We start from the raw sequence: 21,488 nt of genomic DNA on the forward strand, positions 1-21,488 counted from the left end.
AAAGCAGTATTTATTATAATCCTTAACATCTAATTTTTCAACAGACAACAAATGCTCAAAAGTAGCCCAATTAGCGGGAGGGATTTGGGCATCTTCTTGTCGCGCGCAGTGCTCAAGTTTAGAACGGTTGTCAGTCAAAACCCATACAGCGCTATGAAGCGGAGAACCTGAGGTCTGACGTCATGTATAGCATGTTACTGTACAGCCACTGTGTTCCAATTTAGGCGCTTATCAATAGCCAAATTTGACATTTGACGATTTGCAGGCAATGGGTTCAGAACAACAAATCACCAAAGATGTATATGGAAAATACTACCATCCAAAAGAGCACTTGAGATCAGAAGGGCAAAGAGGTATGTGCTCTGCACAGGTATACTCCTATCTGTGCACATGCCTGACTGTTAGCATTGCTATTAGTCGTTAGCCTGCTATTACCGCCATGTAATACATGTTTTGTATTTCCTTCTGTTCCAGAGCAAACCCCTATTACTATTCACTTCCACTATTACTCCTTCTTGTTTGCTGTGCGTTTGTCTTGAGTGTCGTAATAAATGTTTGATCTGTCTCCTACCGGTCATTCTACGTCCTCTAACCGGGAAGCCGGGGAAGTTGTACCTCAGTTGATGTAGCTCAGTTGGTAGAGCATGGCGTTTGCAACGCCAGGGTTGTGGGTTCGATTCCCACGGGGGGCCAGTATGAAAAATAAAAAAAATAATGTATGCACTCACTAACTGTAAGTCGCTCTGGATACGAGCGTCTGCTAAATGACTAAAATCTAAAATCTTAAATTGGCACCTCCTTCGGAGTCTAACACCACTTGGTGGCGCTCTTTTTCACTTGCATTAAAGAGATAGTTCAGCGAATTGCATTAACTTAAGAACAAGAAGTTTATGATCAGAAATGTTGTTCTGGGTTTATATGACTGTGCATCACAAATTAACATAGGGTCTGCCTAGTAACCGATAACTAGGCTTCATATAAACTTAAGGGCAGAACGCATTCACATCTCCATTCACATCTAAAAGCATTAAGCAGGCGCTGGATAGCCAGACATATGCATCTGATGAAGAAGACAGGAATCATGCCATCATTGTACATGGTGGCACAGAAGGGTCAGCAAGAGGCTTGGCCACATCTCTTACTGTCATATGGTAAGGAGCAGTGCCTCGTACCTTCCATGCCGGCCTCGTGCGGCGAGAAGATGCGTGCGTCTCCGCAGGGCGAGGTGCTGATGTAGAGGTGGAACTGGACGTTGTCCTTTAGTCGGTAGCCACGCTTGTCGCAGCGCATGAATATAGACTTCTGCTGCTCCTCCTTGTTGTTGCTAGGTGACAGAGGGTGAAAAAAGGGGGACAGTAAAGTGTGGGCAGTGGGACCAAATTTCACAGAAAACAAAAACTACTAAAATAATCAGCTGAAGCAAGAACAAAAAAGGAATGCCATGTTGCAATTGAATAAACTATTTGCAACCATTACAGCATATAGAAAAAGTTATGCAACAGTGGACTTGATTTTACAACTAAATACAAATCCAGGACTATGACTTCATGACCCAAGAAAGGTTAGCTACAACGAACAAACTCCAATCAAAATGGGAGTCATTGTGTGCGTTTGTGTTTTCAACGGCCTCTGCCATTGCCTTCACCCCTTGACCTCTCACCTTAGGAAGTGCTCCAGCTGGGCGTAGAGGTACCGGATGAGCGAGCGGCGGGCGATAATCTCTGCGTGGCAGTCGTTGAGCGCCAGGCCGCGGTCACTCATGTACTCGCCGTTGATGCACTTGGTGCCCGTGGAGACACAGATCACCTGGGCCTCTTTCACGTCCGTGCCTGGGGGTAGGGAACAGAGAGGCTCAAAATTCACCATTACATTCAATAAAAGCCATTTGTGTTGATGGTTTTTCCTTTTCTATTATCCCATTTCATTTACATTTTATTGTATTTTAGATAAGGGACATGTACAGTGCGCCTTCAGAAAGTACTCACACCCCCTTGACTTAATCAACATTTTGTTGTGTTTCAGCCTGAATTCAAAATGTATTAAATTGATTTTTTTCCTCACCCATCTACACACAATACTCCATAATGAGAAAGTGAAAACATGTTTTTAGAAATTTCAGCAAATGTATTGAAAATGAAATACAGAAATATCTAATTTACATAAGTATTCAACAGTGCTTAATTTGAACAGGATCCGGCACCTCTCAGATTTGACTTTGTTTGTTCCGGCACCTATTTGCCCGGATCCGGTACCTGTCGCGGCATGATTTATTAATTGTTTCACTGTTCGCACTGTAGACATTCTAATAAAAGCGATCAGCGTTAAATCAAGTTGCCTTCTCGTTATTTCTCCTGGCCCCCAGAAAGACCATCATGTAAAAGCGCGGTGATCCTTCTGTGTAATCATCCCATCTTGCCACACTGATTCCAGACCTGCTCTCTTATTTGTACATAGATGTTGTGGGAAGGGCCGGTGTTGTAAGTAACTGATCTTGACACAGGTCTTGGTAGTGGTGGTCAGCTAGTGAAGAGGTCCCTATGTAATCACGTCACATATCGTCTTCCTACTGAATTTGAATCGTGGGAAAGTCAAATAAAAAATGGATAAGAAAAGGAAATCGAGTTTGATGACATTAAGTCCAAAAATCCAGAGAAAGATGGTGAATCGAACCCAGAACGAGCCAGAGAACTGTCATTGCCGGAGGAGAGGAGTGAGGGGCAAACTGTTCCTGATGGCGATGCCTTAGCTAGCAGCGCTGCTAATCCCACCAGTTCAGCGTCACCAACGGCACCTCCACTAGCTAGTAGGCATACTAGCGAGTCAGACTCAGCGGGAGACGGGGATCTGGGGGAGAGGGGTTCAGTGCATCCACTGATGAAGTGCTCGGATCAGGTGCAATTTGCAGAATTCAAAGTTGGGCTGTACAACATGCAAAAAGGTAGGGCGCTTGGGTCTAGAAACAACTGGAGGGATTCAACTAGCAAAATAATGGGTGGAATGTACAGTAGGTTAACATCCTATGCCTCAGACGTAATTTTTAATTTTATTTTATTTGAAGTGATATTTGTTCTACTGCTACATGTCTTAAATTATATGAACTTCGGGTCTTGTAAGCCCCACAGCTGAGTATGTATGTATGCATGCATTTGGCGGGTGTTCTGCAGTGTCTAAGAATGTTGCTCTATATTGATGTCTAGAAAATTAGGCTATAAGAAATTCGGACTTGTGTAAGCCCCGCAGCTATATTCAAGTATGTGGGCATAGTGCAGTGACGTCTAAAATGCTTTGAATTAAATCAGCACCTTGGAGAGTGCTACCACCATAGACAGTAGGCTACTTGGCTGTTTACTCTGTCTGCCGCGCTGCTACGTTGTGTTTGACACCGGTACCTCAGAGCCCCTCGGATAACCCTCCTTCTCACGCTCACTATGTGTTCCGGGACCTCCCGATTTACAAATTCAGCACTGGCATTCACACCCGAGTCAATACTTTGTAGAAGCAACTTTGGCGGCGATTACAGCTTTGAGTCGTCTTTGGTATGTCTGAATCAGCTTTGCACATCTGGATTTGGGGATTTTCTCCTATTCTTCCTTGCAGTTTTTCTCAAGCTCTGTTACATTAGATGGGGAGCGGGGGTGAACAGCAATCAATATTTTATGGGATTCAAGTCTGGGCTTTGGCTGGGCCACTCAAGGACTTTCACATTCTTGTTCTGAAGCCATTCCAGCGTTGCTTTGGCTGTATGCTTGGGGTCTTTGTCCTGTTAGAACGGAAATCTTTGCCCCAGTTTAAGGTAGTTTGCACTCTGAAGCAGGTTCTCATCAAGGATTTGCCTGTATTTGGCTCCATTCATTGTTCCCTCTATCCTTACCAGTTTCCCAGTCCCTGCCACTGAAAAGCATCCCCATAGCATGATCCTGCCACCACCATGCTTCACAGTAGGGATGGTGTTAGACAGGTGATGAGCTGTGCCTGATTTTCTCCAGACAGCATTCAGGCCAAAGAGTTACATTTTGTCTCATCAGATTACAGAATATTTTGCCTTGGGCTATCAGTCTTTCACGTGCCTTGTTGCAAACTCCAGGCGTGATGTCCCCCCGTGTAGCTCAGTTGGTAGAGCATGGCGCTTGCAACGCCAGGGTTGTGGGTTCGATTCCCACGGGGGGCCAGTATAAAAATGTATGCACTCACTATCTGTAAGTCGCACTGGATAAGAGTGTCTGCTAAATGACTAAAAATGTAAATGTAAAAAAATGTGATGTCATGTCCCTTTTTCTCAGGAGTGGCTTCCGTCTGGCCACTCTCCCATAAAGCCCAGATTAGTGAAGTGCTGTAGAGACTTATCCTTCTGGCAGGTTCTCCCATCTCAGCCAAGGAACTCTGTAGTTCTGTCAGAGTGGTCATTGGGTTCTTGGTCACCTCCGTGAACAAGGTCCTTCTTGCCCGGTTGCTCAGTTTGGTCGGAAGGCCAGCTCTAGGCAGAATCTGGGTAGTTCCAATTTTTTTTCCATTTCCCAATAATGGAGATCAATGTGCTCTTGGAAACTTTCAACACTCCAGAAATGGTTTTATACCCTTCCCCACATATATGGCTAATCACAATTCTCTCGGAGATCTATGAACAGTCCCTTGGACTTCATGGTATAGTTTCTGCTCTGACATGCACTGTCAACTGTGGGACATTATCTAGACAGCTGCGTTTCTTTCTAAATCATGTCCAAACAATTGAATTGTACACAGGTAGACAGTGCATGTCCAATCAAGTTGTAGTGACATCTCAAGGATGATCAAAGGAAATTGGATGCACCTGAGCTCATAGGGGTGTGAATACTTATGTAAATTAGATATTTATGCATTTAATGATCAATACATATTTTACTTTTCTTCTAAAATCATGTTCTAACTTTGTCATTATGGGGTATTGTGTGTAAATGGGTAAGAACAAAATCGATTTAATCTATTTTGAATTCAGGCTGTAACAACAAAATGCGGAATAAGTCAAGGGTTATGAATACTTTCTGAATGCACTGTAGTTTCTTAGGTATTCATACAAATATGCACGTGTGTATTTGTCCCAAAAAATTGTGAATAGGAAATTTGGCTTACAAAGCCAATGATGACCAGCAGCATCGTGCACTATCAATCATGGACATTGACCCACAAACTCAAAAGGAAAACCTTGATGTGCACACCATCATGTGGTTAAGAAGCTTCATTTCCTCCCATCGATACACTTCTGCCTCTTGGCTAGGTTTTTATGGTCTGTACGAATCTAGTGGTGTACCGTTTGGCAGCAGCAACGCTTCCCAAAAGTGGAGAACGCAGTGTTTTTCCATTACACTTAGTAACAAAGCGTACCTGTTGTCATGACGACCCCTGCCAGGACTTTCCGCCGCGCGTGGGGGGAGGTGAAGTTGTCCGTCAGCTCGCTGAACTTGTCCACAACCAGGCGAGAGACTGCGTTGGCGAGGACCTGGGACCGCACACACACAGCAGAGATGAGACACGCAACAACAACCACAGGCTTCAGGTAGAGGTTGCCTGTTTGGGATTAGTTTATCCTGCTCATTTCATCCTGCTCAATCAAGTGGGGAAGCTGATGACATCACGGATTCACATCAGACCAACTCGTTGAATGCCCTACTCCTTGAAGTTTGCAGTTGTCTAAAAAAAAAACTTTAGTGTAGGTAATTAACTGTATTTATACTTGGGATATCACTTTTCAACAGTAAAAGTTGACTTTGTTTTTGCTGGAGGACAATTTTAAGCTTACCACCTTCTAGAAAAAAATAAGACAATTAGAGCAGAGCCTCTGCAACTCAAGCAAGCAACCAACAGAAGAGCAATAAGCATAAGGACACCAACTCAGGACCAAAAGAGCAACCTGAAGGAGGAACCCCAAATTAACCAGACACAGCCATTTTCTCCTTCATGCGGCCTGAACATTCAAAAAGCCACAACAGACTTTGATCATAGACAGAGTATAACATCATTTAATGTTCAGGATCTCGAGGTCTTCACTTCTGGTCTTACATTCTATTCTATTTCCTACCTTTTCATGATCATTCTCATTATGTTTGTAAGCATTTTGATGTGTTGTTAAATGCTGATTGTATAAAGAAATTGTGTTTGTCTATTCTGGTAAAAAACTCCTGTAAATATTTTGATTAGTGTTATTAAATGCTGAAAATTATTAAAACCAAGGAGAGGCAACGACTGAATAAGCACAAATTAACGAGATTAGTCCAAATATCACTTCCCCGGTACGTCAGAGTCACCCAGTTGGAAGGGAATAATTTGACTTCTGAATTCCGTGGGTTGGTTGTAGGCAGCCCAGAAACGTGTGGACGTCTGTGTTATCCTTTGGGAACCAAACAGCCTGCCAAAAACAGTGAGGCAATTCCAGTCTGGCAATAAAAAACAGAGTATTCTATCACTCATGTTTCCCTGATTTTCTAATTAGCCCCGTCCATATGGAGCGCCCGCTTCAGCTGGGTTGATGGTAAATGTAATAAATATTAACCGACAGAATTAATAGACCAATTAGCAGGTGCAGTATCGTTGACATGAGCTGCCTGTTTGAAGGAAGCAGGCCGATGGCAAGTGGAGGGAGAGTAAAAAAAAGGAAAGTGGGAAATGTTCCTGGTGAGAAAAGACAATGGAAGCCATTGACAGTGTGCCCCATTAGCTGCTTACCTGTCTAGACTGCACTCTCTCTGCACACACCGGCAGGACTGACAGTCACTTCTGTGATGACCAATCCCCACCCTCACCACCAATTCTTATCAAACTGAACCAAGCTTTATTGAGTCTTTAAAAAGAGCAGGCTTTTGAAAGGGATACCTTCTTTGAGCACCTGTAAGGCTGGGTTTACACTGAGTGCTTCAATGAAATAGGTCTCACATCTAGGTAGGAAAGAGCCTGGACAGTCAATAGTGGTTGTTTCAACAAGACTAAAAAAGGAGATGTAAATTAAGATAGAGGCACGCTATTTCCTGGTGTTATCAGCTGGCGATTAGGGGAGCTAAGAGAAGTGTAAATAGATGTCTCACATCATCTCAGTACTAAAGCACCTCACATTTTCATCTCCTGTCTCATCTTCAATCATGCTTTAGGCCTGATCATGTCATCTTAATTTTCAATTAATGTCTCAAACCCAGCGTTGATTGGCAGGAGCGTTAATTGTTCCAGTGGGGACTTTCATAAAGAAAATACTTCAAAATATGAGGTAGTATATGACTGATACTGAAGGTCTTTAGATAAGGTCGTAGACATTGTGATTAAAAGAGAGGAGATATTGTTAACTCCAGTGGTGAAAATACCTCTGTGTCCTCAGCTTTAAAACCACATAAGCTAATTGAACGTTTCCCCAGTTTACAACGTAATAAAGAACTATTCTCAAACTCTCAGCAGATGGGTTTCTTTGACCAAAACATCTGGATATTTATAAATATTTAATGCACTCCCATAATTCAAAATACTAAATTACAACAGTTTGAGAAAGCCTTGCATAAGTGTTTTGGCTATCCATAATGTATCACAGAGAAGGCATACTTTCTGGGGAAGCTCTGTTTTGGACTCTAGGGTGTTAGACCTTTGTGCTTGAGGGCATAAGTGCTGTGATTCCTTTGTTCAGCACCTGAAAACATTACATGTAGAGTATAAAGCATATCACTCATCCCTATTAAAAACGGTTCACATTGGTTTTTTCACAGTCAGTGAGTGCAGATACAATTTTGGTGCTATAACCTGTTCTAAAAGGGTATTGACTGGTGGCAGAGTGGGCTTGTTCAGAGGGACCTAGGTTTGGGATCTTACCTGGGGTAGGTGGAGCTGCAGTCCCTCTCTGGGGATGGGCTGTTGGGAAGGCGTCTGGTCCAGCTGCATGTTGAAGAGGGCTGAGAGGGCTGCCTGGGCAGCCCGGGCCTTGGCCAGCTTCTTGTTTCGTCCAGAGCCTTCGAACTGCTGCGAGTCCACCAACACTTGCATGACAAAGTTCTTTGCATGGCTCTCGCCGCTCTCGGATACAAAGTCATACTTGAGGCCTGGCCTCAGCTCGTTGAGGATCATGACAGGGTTCTTGCCGCTCGAGGGCGAGGTGAAGGACGAGGGAGGGGGCAACAAGGCCTGGGCTAGATTAGCACCTGGCGTGGAAGGCATGGAGTACTCTCCCAGTGAGTTTAAGGAGCTGCTGCCATTGGAGCCCAGGTAAAAGGAGTCCTCGGGCGGTGCAGGCGTCTCAAACCCGTTGAAGAGCATGTCTGGGAAGTCGGCCTGGTCGGACGTGAAGTCTGTGTTGACTGTCAGTGTCCGGCCCATAGCCAGGTGCGCTTCGGAGGCGTTGGGGAACTGGACAAAGGAGCGCAGTGCCTTCTCTGCCGCATTCAGCTTGGCCTTCTTCTTGGTGGGACCTGAGCCCTCGAACAGCTGCCCATTGACCTCGACGGTCATGACAAACACGGGAGCGTGGACCGGACCTGTTTGAGATAGCAGCTTATACTGCAGCCCCGGCTTAATTTCATTCAGCTGCATAAGGGCATTCTTGGGTAGAACCGGGCCTGGCGTTTTCTTACGCTTCTTGGCCCGGAACTTGGAGTGCGTGTGGCCATTGTTTCCCTCCTCTAAGGGGCGCTTCCTGCTGCCCCCGCCACTGCCGTTGGGGAGCTGCTCAGCCACAGCCTCCCCCACTTTGGAGGAGACGTTGTCCAGGTTACGGTTTTCCTTTACGTCGGTGCTGCTCGAACCTGCGGTGCCCAGAAAGAGTAACTTACAACGCCTTCGTTGCAGGACCTTGTAAATGTAAAATTTATAGATTCCTATATCACTCTTTGGAACTGAACTGGTGATGTGTGTTATGTTCATTTGTTAGAGAGGCTTAACTGATATTACATTGACCCCAAAGGATCAAATATACATCTCATGAGGAAAATCCATTTAGCAATTAAGTTTTAGAAAAATAGCCAATAATTGTCATAAATATAAATTGTCATAATGATAGGACTGTACTTTCTTCAATATTCAAGGGAAGTTGGATTCTATAGCATTGCAAGAAGGATTTAATCTATACAATATATGCAATTACTATGTCAATGGGGAAATCAGTGATTGGGAAATATTGTAAAAATCAGGCCAGCACAACAATAAAAACATTGAGTTCCTCCCTCTACAAAAGGGAGAACTATTTGCATTTGCTGGCCTTTGTCAGGGAGGTTTCTGTTGATATGTCAGTTTAGGGAGGGGTCAGGGGGAAAATATGTGGAAGAGTTGTGGTACGTACACACACGCATACGAACACACTGATCTTCATTTTGATTTGATGACCTGTTCGTCACCCCACAAGTATCGTTCCTCCTATCTGCTGGCTTTTTAATGATAGGTTGACGTTAGAGTGCTGAACTAGCTCTCATAATAGTGGAATTGCAGCTCTAGAATATTCTAAGGAACACAAATCACCATGTCCTGTTGGCAAAGTGGATGGAATGTTGGCAAAATTTTCATTTATAACATCCTCCAGCAAAGGCTTGATAGGTTACTCCTTTCGGTACTCAGGGGAGAGAGAACCGGCAGTGCAAATGACAGGGTTTATTGGGAAGATGGAGGGTGCAGGGAAGAGTGCGAGGAAGAGCAAGGAAAGAGGACACATTCCGCAAGACCAACAAAGTCTGACAAGGATGGAAGGGTCCAACCTGAGCTTAGGTACCAGTATCAGAAAGGTTTTAGATCTTTAGACAACCTAATTGATCTGATATCCATTACAGGCTTCTTGGTAACACAGAGCTCTACTTTCAAAAACATATCAAACTATGCATTTTCAAACTACATGAGATCAGAGCTCTTCAGAGGCTCTGTTGGGGTTTCCATCAACTTCTGAACAACACAGAATCCTTAGCTTCTGACAGGCGCTGATGTTCGTCAAGTTTCTGCATACTAAAATAGAGGGCACATCCCACAAGCAAGACAAAAAAATCCTGCTCTCATGTGTTTCCAAATTGTAGTCTCTTATATAACCAGACTAATATGGAGCCCTAACCCTCCTTATAATGTGCACTTGCATTAAAGGATGTTCCACTCAAACAACATAATTTACACGATTTCATTTACTTTGGATGTAGTTGATTCCCCAAGACAGTTTTCAGATCTGTATTTGCCTCGTGTGATTTAAGGTACAGTATGTATACATTAGTGTAACATGGATGTGTGTGAGTGCTTTCTGGAGGAGGTCTTGAATTGGGGAGTATCACTGACACATTGAAAATAGGCTGGTGGACTCTGAGGTAGCCATGCAACAAGCCAGGCAAGAAGGAGTCTTAACAAGGGGATGTAAGGGAAATAACTACAAAGGAGAAAAACCAAAAGGCATGAATACTGTAACATTAAGAAGTGGCTTTTGCCATTATAGACAGTGTACAAAACATTAAGAACACCTGCTCTTTCCATGACATAGACTGACCAGCTTAATCAAGGTGAAAGCTATGATCCCTTATTGATGTCACTTGTTAAATCCACTTCAAATCAGTGTAGATGAAGGGGAGGAGACAGGTTAAAGGAGGATTTTTAAGCCTTGAGACATGGATTGTGTACGAGTGCCATTCAAAGGGTGAATGGGCAAGATTCAATATTTAAGTGCCTTTGAACAAGGTATGGTAGTAGGTGTCAGGGTGCACCGGTTTGTGTCAAGAACTGAAACGCTGCTGGGTTTTTCACACTCAACAGTTTCCCGTGTGTATCAAGAATGGTCCACCACCCAAAGGACATCCAGCCAATTTGAAAATTGTAGGAAGCATTGGAGTCAACATGGGCCAGCATCCCTGTGGAATGCTTTTTTACACATTGTAGGGTCCATGCCCCAACGAATTGAGGCTGTTTTGAGGACAAAAGGCAACTCAATATAAGGAAGGTGTTCTTAATGTTTTGTACACAGTGAAATTGGTGACTTTTGATGAGTCAATGAATATTTAGGCCTAATTACTTTCATTTCAGTACAGAAAACGTAAATGTCTTGTCGATTTCAGTGGAGTATGTAAATATTATTTTGAGGCTTATGCGTCTCTCAATGTATTTAGAATGTCAGTGAGCATGTTTCGAACACTGTTTTTCAAACTGGAATCCAGCTGGTATGAATGTGAGCAAAGAGTGAGCATACTTGAGGAACAAACAAATATGAATAACTCCTCCTGGTGTTCAAGTAAATTACAAATGTCCATTGCTCAAAGCAATATGTTTGTAGCGATCTTTAAAGTGTCTAACTAACCTGGAGATAAATAACAATAGTCCCAGTATCAAAACTCCATGAAATGTCCCCCTCTGCTTTGAGACAGTTGCCGGCGTTTTAGAAACATGTACAGAAACTGACCAATTGTAATGAAGGTGACATTGTCAGTGTGAAACCGGTATGTGAAACTACAATGGCAACCATCCATTTCAACCTGGGATAGACCAGGCAGCCATTTTCTTCTGTCTGTCAGAGTGGTGGGGATCTGGGGGCAGAGACTCATTCACAGGCATGGCTGCTGGAGCTCAGGGCTCAGATTCCTCCCAAAATGTCCAATTAAATTTGAAGAGGGAGGATGACATTTTTTTAGAGGGTGTGCATAGAGCAATATAAGTTGAATCCAAGGAATTTATTGAAGATGTTGTGGTGGGAAGATGTAGTTCTGCAGTGAAGTTTATGTATATGCGGTGCGTGTCATTTGTGTATATCCTTTGTGTGCGTGTCTGTTTAGGCAGGGGATCTGGTAAGGGAACAAATGGACACAGGCAGACAGACAATTGGACAAAGAGAGAGAGACAGACTCACTCATGTTCTCCTCTTCATCCACATCCATGGTGAAGAGCTTCTGCTGGGGCCGGGGCTGCCGAGCTCCGGCTCCACCTGAGAACAACACGAGAGGAAGGGATGGTCAGTCAAATTCAACCTAGATGTCTCTACCACAAATAACACACGTGCACATTTGAAGACACAAACACATACAACTATAATAGGAGGGGACAAAGTGTGTGGGGAAATGTCTGGGTTCCTTCCCTACGGGCAGGGGCTGCTGAAAGTGTAAAAAATCTAAATATTCAGATGTACAGACACCCATACCCACAGCCAGGTTAAGTCTACGGTGAGTGTATAAATATTCAGGGGTAGATACTAATCTGGGCGAGAGAGGAGAGGGGGCCCGGTGCTGACAGGCCATAATAGTCGAGAGCAGTCTATTGTGACTTTAATATCCGTCCGATTAGACCTCATTTCCAGCTGCCTGCCGGGAGATATACAGCCATTGACATGGACAGGCCTTTTAGTCGGGCATGACACAGACAGCCATTTATCCTCCAGTAGAAAATGCACTACAGTACACGCACAGTTGTACTGTACAGCAAAGCCGATAGATTTCTAGGTGAGCAGAATTGGGTTCATGCACATGGTATTTGTGTGAGATGGTTCTCTGCAAGTGAATGCAGTGTCTAGCCATCAGTCACCATGGAAAGACCTGGAATCTATACTGAGATCATACTTGAAATCTTTAAGTCATACATCAAGAACACACAGTAGAACTGGATGGCCTGTGAGCACTAAATATACCAAGAGGAAAATTTCAGAACCTGTTAAATTGATGTAGAATTGTTAGGGTTTGTCTTTATTTTTACTATTTTCTACATTGTAGAATAATAGTGTAGACATCAAAACTATGAAATAACACATATGGAATAATATAGTAACCAAAAAAGTGTTAAACAAATCAGAATATTCAAATAGCCACCATTTGCCTTGATGACAGCTTTGCACATTCTTAGCATTCTCTCAACAAGCTTCATGAGGTAGTCACCGGGAATGCATTTCAATTAACAGGTGTGCCTTCTTAAAAGTTAATTTGTGGAATTGATTTCCTTCTTAATGCATTTGAGCCAATCAGTTGTATTGTGACAAGGTAGGGGTGGTATACAGAAGATACCCCTATTTGGTAAAAGACCAAGTCCATATTATGGCAAGAACAGCTCAAATAAGCAAAGAGAAACGACAATCCATCATTACTTTAAGACATGAGGGTCAGTCAATACAGAACATTAAGAACTTTTAAAGTTTCTTCAAGTGCAGTCGCAAAAACCATCAAGCGCTATGATGAAACTGGTTCTCATGAGGATCGCCACAGGAATGGAAGACCCAGAGTTACCTCTGCTGCAGAGGATAAGTTCATTAGATTTACCAGCCTCAGAAATTGCAGCCCAAATAAATGCTTCACAGACTTCAAGTAACAGACATCTCAACATCAACTGTTCAGAGGAGACTGTGTGAATCAGGCCTTCATGGTCGAATTGCTGCAAAGAAACCACTACTATAGGCCACCCGAAGAAGAAGAGACTTGCTTGGGCCAAGAAACACGAGCAATGGACATTAGACCGGTGGAAATGTGTCCTTTGGTCTGGAGTCCAAATGTGAGATTTTTGGTTCCAACCGCCGTGTCTTTGTGATACGCGGTGTGGGTGAACGGATGATCTCCGCATGTGTATTTCCCACCATAAAGCATGGAGGAGGTGGTGTTATTGTGTGGTGGTGCTTTGCTGGTGACACTGTCTGATTTATTTAGAATTCAAGGCACACTTAACCAGCATGGCTACCACAGCTTGGTGGGACTATCATTTGTTTTTCAACAGGACAAGCTGTGTAACACCTCCAGGCTGTGTAAGGGCTATTTGACTAAGAAGGAGAGTGATGGAGTGCTGCATCAGATGGCCTGGCCTCCACAATCCCCTGACCTCAACCCAATTGAGATGGTTTGGGATGAGTCGGACCGCAGAGTGAAGGAAAAGCAGCCAACAAGTGCTCAGCATATGTGGGAACTCCTTCAAGACTGTTGGAAAAGCATTCCTCATGGAGTTGGTTGAGAGAATGCCAAGAGTGTGCAAAGCTGTCATCAAGTCAAAGGGTGGCTATTTGAAGCATCTCAAATATCAAATATATTTGTATTTGTTTAACACTTTTTTTGATTACTACATGATTCCATATGTCTTATTTCATAGTTTTGATGTCTTCACTATTATTCTACAAAAATAAAGAAAAACCGTTGAATGAGTAGGTGTTCTAAAACTTTTGACCGGTAGTGTATATTAGCAAAATATTCCCACAAAGTTGACATCATTAAACTTCAACAACAACCTCCCAATTCCAGTCTTAAATAGTAGTGTTGATCATTGTTCATCTTGAACATAGTCCAGATCCACACTCAAGGGAGTGTGTAGTTAGTTTCTGGCCTAGAAAGAAATGCTCTTCGTTAATAATCACATTCTCTTACTGAATATATTTTTCTCTTTTCCTCAGTCCAACATGTTTTCCCCAGTCCAATGTACTAGTCTTCATTCTTGAGCAGCTACAGTATGTAACCTATGTAGAAATGATGTTGGCCATATGTATAACACATCTGTTGGTCATGTGTACAACAGTTGTCCTTCCGTGGAACCACTTAGACTAGAACTTTGACAACTAGAAAAAACCATAGCATAGAACATTTCATGTCAGCCCTATAGCGAAGTCGATGAGAATTTCTCTTTTAAAATAACATCCTAGTCAAGAGGTGAATGGACCAGGAGACACACGCAATACACACACATGCGCCGGTCTAACAGCTTAGTCACTCTGAAACTACAGCAGAAGTCATGATGAACCCAATAAGAGAGCGCGTGATGATGACGTGCGATAGGGAGCAGATTGTGCTGATTCCAGCTCTCTGTCTTGGTCCCATGCGCCATTCCTCATGGCTGACACTTTAAGCTAAATGAAATGGCCTAATTCATCTTGGCTAATGGTGGGTGACAACAAATATGCTAGCACAATTATAACCCTATTAAAATAAAAAAGGGCGGTTGTGAGGGGGTTAGCTGGGTGTGGGTAGGAGAGATAATTTGTCTTAGGTAGCCAAGTCAAACTCCAGCCAGGTGTCTTTCCTTCCTCCAATGATTCCCCATCCTCCCCCCACCCCCCCACCTTGTTCCCTCTTTCACCCGAAGGCTTGAACGCTAAATGCCTCTTTGGCGATTACAGGTTTCGAGATTGGCCCATTTAGGCTGGCTCGTGCGCCCGTCGCTTTTGATTTGAGGTCGCAGAGACGTTTCACCGCTTCGCTCAAGAGCCGCTCATGAATCGGTAAGCAGCCATGAGATCGGTTCCAACCTATGGCCAGTGCATCTACAGCATTCATAAAAACCAAGCTGTAAGGAAAAATAAAATCCAGTGGTGAGTTAGGGCCAAGGACACAACAAAGGCAGAACCAGATCCCTGTCTGGTCCTTCAGCCCAACTAACTGTTAGGGTATTAGTGGCATCACTTCATGCTTCAGTAGCCAGCTGAAGGATGCCAGGCTGGGGTACCAGAGTGCTGGCTGGCCAGCTCAGCCCTGCTTAGACCCAGTGTTAGCACAGCTGCATCTGTGTTTGGCCTCAGTGTTTGCCCACAGTCAATACATAGAGGCCACATTTAACCAGCTGCTTTTTTGCTCCACATGGGTCAGTGGCTGTAAAAGTCATCGACGTAGAAAGGAGCATCCTGACCAGGTCTCGACTCTCATACCAGATTTAAAAGAGATTCCTTCCAAATTCCTACGATTCAATAGGATGTTCTTTAGCATTCAAATTGTTGGGAGAAAACTGGTGTCAGTGATCAGCATGTCATATCAGTGTTCCACTCTGTCTACGGAAAGTAAGGAAGGCGAGTCATTGATACGATGGCGACACTACTACAACTATTGCCATAACAACTTAAGTAAAGAACAATGTTGACTTCAGTGGCATAACCTTCAGTCTCAAAGCTAAAGATGTGTGGCTAAACCAGTAGATTATGCTTATGATTATTATCGGGTTAGAGGTCTTGCACTGGTAGATAGACGTGTGTGCTGCTCTCTTCTTTATTCCTTATGCACAAATGATACCAAATCCCACCAGTTGTGAAAGGGGCTGGCTTCAGAAGTATTTCAATGGATGGTTGGGGCGAGGGAGGGGAAAGAAAAGATGAGAAAGAAGATGAGAAAACTCAAATTCAATCACGACGGCGTGAAGGCCTGAGGGAAATAAGGTGGTTTGATTCGTCTTTCATCCCTGACTTTCTCTGCGGTGGAGCGATAGCACGGCGCTTTCGTGGAGGGAGCTGGAACAGAAGAGAGGGAAAGGGGGGGTGGAGAGGAGGAGAGAGTGGGAGGGAGAGGAGAGAAACATAAAATGCAATCCTATTCTAGGTAAAAGAGAATAATTATGTCTCCTAAAACAAATAAATCAGGATACCGCCCTTGAAAGATAGTGGGAGGAACACAGTCCAGCCAAACGCTGGTAGAGGTTGAGTGTTTGGGGGATGAGAGGAGGAGTACCTTATGTAATAAAAGACAGCATGAAGACGGAGGTGCATGAAAATAAGTTTATTTCTGTCCGGTGCAACAGGCAAAGTTGCCTTAAGGCAACAGGCAATGTATTCTGTGATTTACATTTACTATCCATAATGGAAAAAAAGGTATTTATGTATTTATTTCTAAGGTCAGGAGCAAAAAAAGGTCTGGAACCTGTAACCACAACGCAGAAAATAATTAACAGCTTTATGGGAGCATTGTCAGTGCCATGGGTGTAATTGGTCAAATGAAAGGGTGGTGTATTTTGATTGAGCTTCTGACAGGGTGATGGCTTGTGATTGGTCAATTGACAGGGTGATGGCTTGTAATTGGTCTACTGACAATTTGATAGTTTTATATTGGTACGGTGACATGAGAGCTCAGGTCAGGGGCTCTCTCAGTGAAGCACCACTTTGTAACTCACCCTAAATGGCCTGCTCTTTATTTTGATTGAGCTACGGGACACACTTTTACACTCATCATTTGCTACTGCTACTCTGTTCTTTATTTTACTCTTATCATTATCTATCCTGATGCCTAGTCACTTTACCCTGTCTTCGCGTAGATATCTACCTCTTTCTGCACATTGATCTGGTACTGGTACTCGCTGTATATAGCTCCATTCTTGTGTATTTTATTATATTCCTCGTGTTACTATTACTGTTATTTTAAAACTCGGCATCGTTGGGAAGGGCTCTCAAGCAAGCGTTTCACGGTAAAGTCTACACCAGTTGTATTCGGCGCATGTGACAAATACAATTTGATTTGATATAGAACTTAGCTAACGCCACTTTTTAATGGGAATCCATAACCTCTCCCTCCAACTGTAATTTCCCCACTGTAAATCAAAACAACCCAGCCTTTCTGACAAAAAAAAAGCCATTAAAGATATCCCTCTCTGCCACGGCTTGTTGTTGGAGGAGCTTTCTCTGTAGTGTCACTTTCATGCTGCCTTTAAAAGCTTGACAACACCGACTTAAGCCCGAGCTCTGAAGGAATCCTCACTGACACAAACTGAATTAAGAGCGCATTTAATACAGAAAGGCCTTTCTCTGCCATCGATTACGAATCCCCAGTGGTCCCACATGTTGGTGTGACAGCCCACAGCATGTAAGAGACACGAGACGAGCAAGCAATTAGGCTGTCGTAAACACTCAGTCACAGACACAAATGCAAACAAACAAACATGCTGCACACAAGCGAAACTGAAAATATCTACTGCACACACGGACAGGCTAACAAAACAGACTATTTCAGGACCATAGACAGAGAAACATCAATATACCACACAAATATACCACTACCACATGTTTAAACCAGTAGAAGACACTGTTCAATCCAAATCTCTATCCAAAAGTTTCCGGAATAAGGGGAAACAACTTTCTTCCCCCAAGAAATACATCCACATGTGTATTCTTACAGCAAAATAGGTGTCATCTTACACAAAAAAAATCAGGATAGAAGTTTGGATTTTTAGAGCACTGTGTGAAATGCTCTCAGTACACAGTAAAGTGCTAGGAGCAGGAGAAGAGGGGGAGGGGGGTCTGCTTAGAAGAGATGGAGGTGGAGGTTGCGATAGTAGGCTAGACTTTAATATTTGACAGTAGGCTGTACATCACCGGGGTGCTGATGTGGAGGACTTGGAGGTGGAGAGAGTCAGAGAGAAAAGAGTATCAATATGAATTTTTTATTTGATGGTTTTATGTGAGATTGCCTTTCACAGGGCCACTAGAGAGGCGGGTCAGGAGAGAGAGCAGGTTATAATGGGAGCAAGTCAAGGTAGAATATGTTGCAGGTACACACACACACACCTCTCAAAACACTTGGGTTTCTCTTATTAACACCACACACACTCTCCCTCTCAGTTTTACAAAACTCAGTCCTCACTATGGCACATGGAGCAGGTTAGCGCTGGAGTGAAGACTGGAGAGACACTAAATCATTTCTAAAACCTCAGAGAGAGACACACACAAATACATTAACGACACTGTTCGACACTTCTAAAACGCATCCTTCCTTCTTCAGGTAATCACTGATTTGTATGTGCTATTGGATAGGCAACAGCAATGTTTCTAGATTCTATCCAATATCTTTTTGCCAACCAAACCATGGCAGATCAGTGATTACTTTGAGAAAGAAATAATTTGAAGTGAACCAGTGAGGGATTTTGTAATGTTCAAGCCCATCGCTCTCACTAGCTGTCCAGTTTCTATCTCGGTCCAGTTGCCCAGGGCGGTGACCAGCTAATGCCCCATAATGGGCTACACGTGTGGGGCCACCGGGGGCCTAATGAACTGGGGAGGGGGACCTGTCGTTTTGCCGGATTGAAACTGATGGGCCGGGGTATGGGGGAGAGGAGCGTGCCCGCTTCACACACGGACATAGACACACACACACTCACGCGCACAGCTCAACTGTGCCCCCACGCAACCCTCCATCTCAGACTCCATTATTCAATTTGGTTTCATTAATGACCAATAACCTGTTTGAATTAGCCTGCCAACACCAATTTGACTTCAATAAGAGCAGGCTTCCCAATGCGTTTAAGAGGCCCTGTTACAAGCTGCAGGTGCCAGCTGGACATTTGGACCTGACCAAGTGTCCCATAGAGCAGAAAAGGGAAACCTCTCATCATTCTCAGTGATGTAAAGATTTAAAAGCGGTTGAAAATGTAACACTAATTCTACATTTCATTTTGAAACACTCTCATAAGCAAGACAAGACAAGAGATTAATAGAATTCCAAGGGAACAGAAATGATAGTCAACGGTACAAAACAACAGCACTGCATGACACCCCATAGGATGGTTAGTAATCTAGCAAAACCAATATGGTTGAAATCTTGTCAGGTAGCTCGCTCAATGGGGAGTAATGTAGTATCCATCATTTCACCATATTAGTCGACTGTGTATCTCTTCAAGACCACACACCTGCGCTCCTGCCGATTCAATACAAATCTATTTCTCCCTCTCATTCTCCCCTTCTCTTCAAGGGCGCCGGGTGGCTGCCGCCGTCCACTTCCCCTTTTCAGAGGGACCTGTAAAATCGGTGTGACAGCTATGATTTATGATAGACCTGTGGGGCGGATGTGTGTGTGTGTGTGTGTGTCTAAGGTGAGTGGCTAAGGTGTGAGAGTTCTTCTGAGCTCTCCACGGGCCATCACCACATGTAGCGGTGCTCACTGTTCAGTCACTGAAGTCACACATAGGAGAGAGCGAGAGAGTGCGCGTGTGTGTTCGTCTAGGAGTGTGCGTTGGGCTGTATGACCTGAAGCAAGAATAAAAATACCAGAAATTGTTACAAAAAAAGTTTACAACAAAGATGAACTAAGGCATGCGCTGACAGCTATTTAGAGGCAAGGGGTCAGCTGCTGTGTGTGTGTGTGTGTGTGTGCATATGACAGTGTGCATGCAAGTGTGTATGGCCTCATTCTCTCAAATCATATTTTGAAATGCTGCAGGCTGACCAGACAAAAACTGCTGGTATCAGCATAGTCTCTGCCTCGCTCTCTCCCTCCCCCTCTCTCTCCAACTATCTACTTCCATTGCTCTCCAACTATCTATTTCTCCCTCTCCATTGCACTCTCCCTCGCTCTCTTCCCATTTTCATCGCCTCAATGCCCATGCTGTGCACTGTACTTCATATTCAAGGCCGGATCAGGGGATCCAGTATCCTCACGTGTAGGGATGTAGCTCAGTTGGTAGAGCATGGCGTTTGCAACGCCAGGGTTGTGAGTTCGATTCCCACGGGGGGCCAGTATGAAAAATACAAAAATTATGTATGCACTCACTAACTGTAAGCCGCTCTGGATAAGAGCGTCTGCTAAATGACTATAATGTAAAATGTGTGTGCCCACGCAACATGCAACGTTTTCAAAGATTTTACTGAGTTACAGTTCATACAAGGAAATCAATCAATTGAATTAAATTCATTAGGCCCTAATCTATGGATTTCACATGACTGGGAATACAATACAGATATGCGTCGGTAGGTCACAGATACCTTAAAAAAAGGTAGGGGCGTGGATCAGAAAACAAGTCAGTATCTGATGTGACCACCATTTGCCTCATGCAGCGCAATCTCCTTCGCATAGAGTTGATCAGGCTGTTGATTGTGGCCCGTGGAATGTTGTCCCACTACTCTTCAATGGCTATGCAAAGTTGCTGATATTGGCGGGAACTGGAACACGCTGTCGTACATGTTGATCCAGAGCATCCCAAACATGCTCAATGGGTGACATGTCTGGTGAGTATGCAGGCCATGGAAGAACTGGGACATTTTCAGCTTCCAGGAATTGTGCACAGATCCTTGTGACATGAGGCCGTGCATTATCATGCTGAAACATGATGTGATGGTGGCGGATGAATGGCACGACTATGGGCCTCAGGATCTCGTCACGGTATCTCTGTGCATTCAAATTGCCATCGATAAAATGAAATTGTGTTTGTTGTCCGTAGCTTACGCCTGCCCATACCATAACCCCACTGCCACCAGTGGTGTAAAGTACTTAAGTAAAAATACTTTTAGTACTTAAGTAGTTTTTTTGGGTAGCTGTACTTTACTATTTATATTTTTGACAACTTTTACTTCACTACATTCCTAAAGAAAATATTGTACTTTTTACTCCATACATTTTCCCTGACAACCAAAAGTACTCATTACAGTTTGATTGCTTAGCAGGACAGGAAAAGTCAAATTCATGCACTTATCAAGAGAACACGTGGTCATCCCTACTGCCTCTGGTCTGGCAGACTCACTAAACACAAATGCATCTTTTGAAAATAATGTCTGAGTGTTGGAGTTTGCCCCTGGCTTTCCTAAATTTTTTAAAACAAGTATGCTTTGCTAAATATTAGGAATTTTAAATGATTTATACTTTTACTTTTGATACATAAGTATATTTAAAACCAAATACTTTTACTCAAGTAGTATTTTACTCACTGACTTTCACTTTTACTTGAGTAACTTTCTATTAAGGTATCTATACTTTTACTCAAGTATGACAATTGGGTACTTTTTCCACCACTGACCGCCACCATGGGGCACTCTGTTCACAACTTTGACATCAGCAAACTGCTTGCCCACACAACGCTATACATGCTGTCTGCCATCTGCCCGGTACAGTTGAAACCGGGAC

The 21,488-nt window shown here is 43.5% G+C and overlaps 1 protein-coding gene across 2 annotated transcripts in view; it reads right to left on the bottom strand.

Annotated features, from left to right (window-relative positions):
* Positions 1-21,488, bottom strand: part of LOC121536650 (double-stranded RNA-specific editase 1-like) — a 174,461-nt gene that overhangs the window by 21,048 nt on the left and 131,925 nt on the right. For both annotated transcript variants that reach the window (XM_041844063.2, XM_041844062.2), the window contains 5 exons: positions 11,798-11,872; positions 7,819-8,744; positions 5,359-5,473; positions 1,661-1,829; positions 1,173-1,324 (listed from right to left, as the gene is read on the bottom strand). In XM_041844063.2, the coding sequence (XP_041699997.1) occupies positions 1,173-1,324; positions 1,661-1,829; positions 5,359-5,473; positions 7,819-8,744; positions 11,798-11,825 (1,390 nt within the window). In that variant the 5' untranslated portion in view covers positions 11,826-11,872. The remainder of the gene's footprint in view (positions 1-1,172; positions 1,325-1,660; positions 1,830-5,358; positions 5,474-7,818; positions 8,745-11,797; positions 11,873-21,488) is intronic.

Source organism: Coregonus clupeaformis, chromosome 23, assembly GCF_020615455.1.
Source record: "Coregonus clupeaformis isolate EN_2021a chromosome 23, ASM2061545v1, whole genome shotgun sequence".
Taxonomy (NCBI): Eukaryota; Metazoa; Chordata; class Actinopteri; order Salmoniformes; family Salmonidae; genus Coregonus; species Coregonus clupeaformis.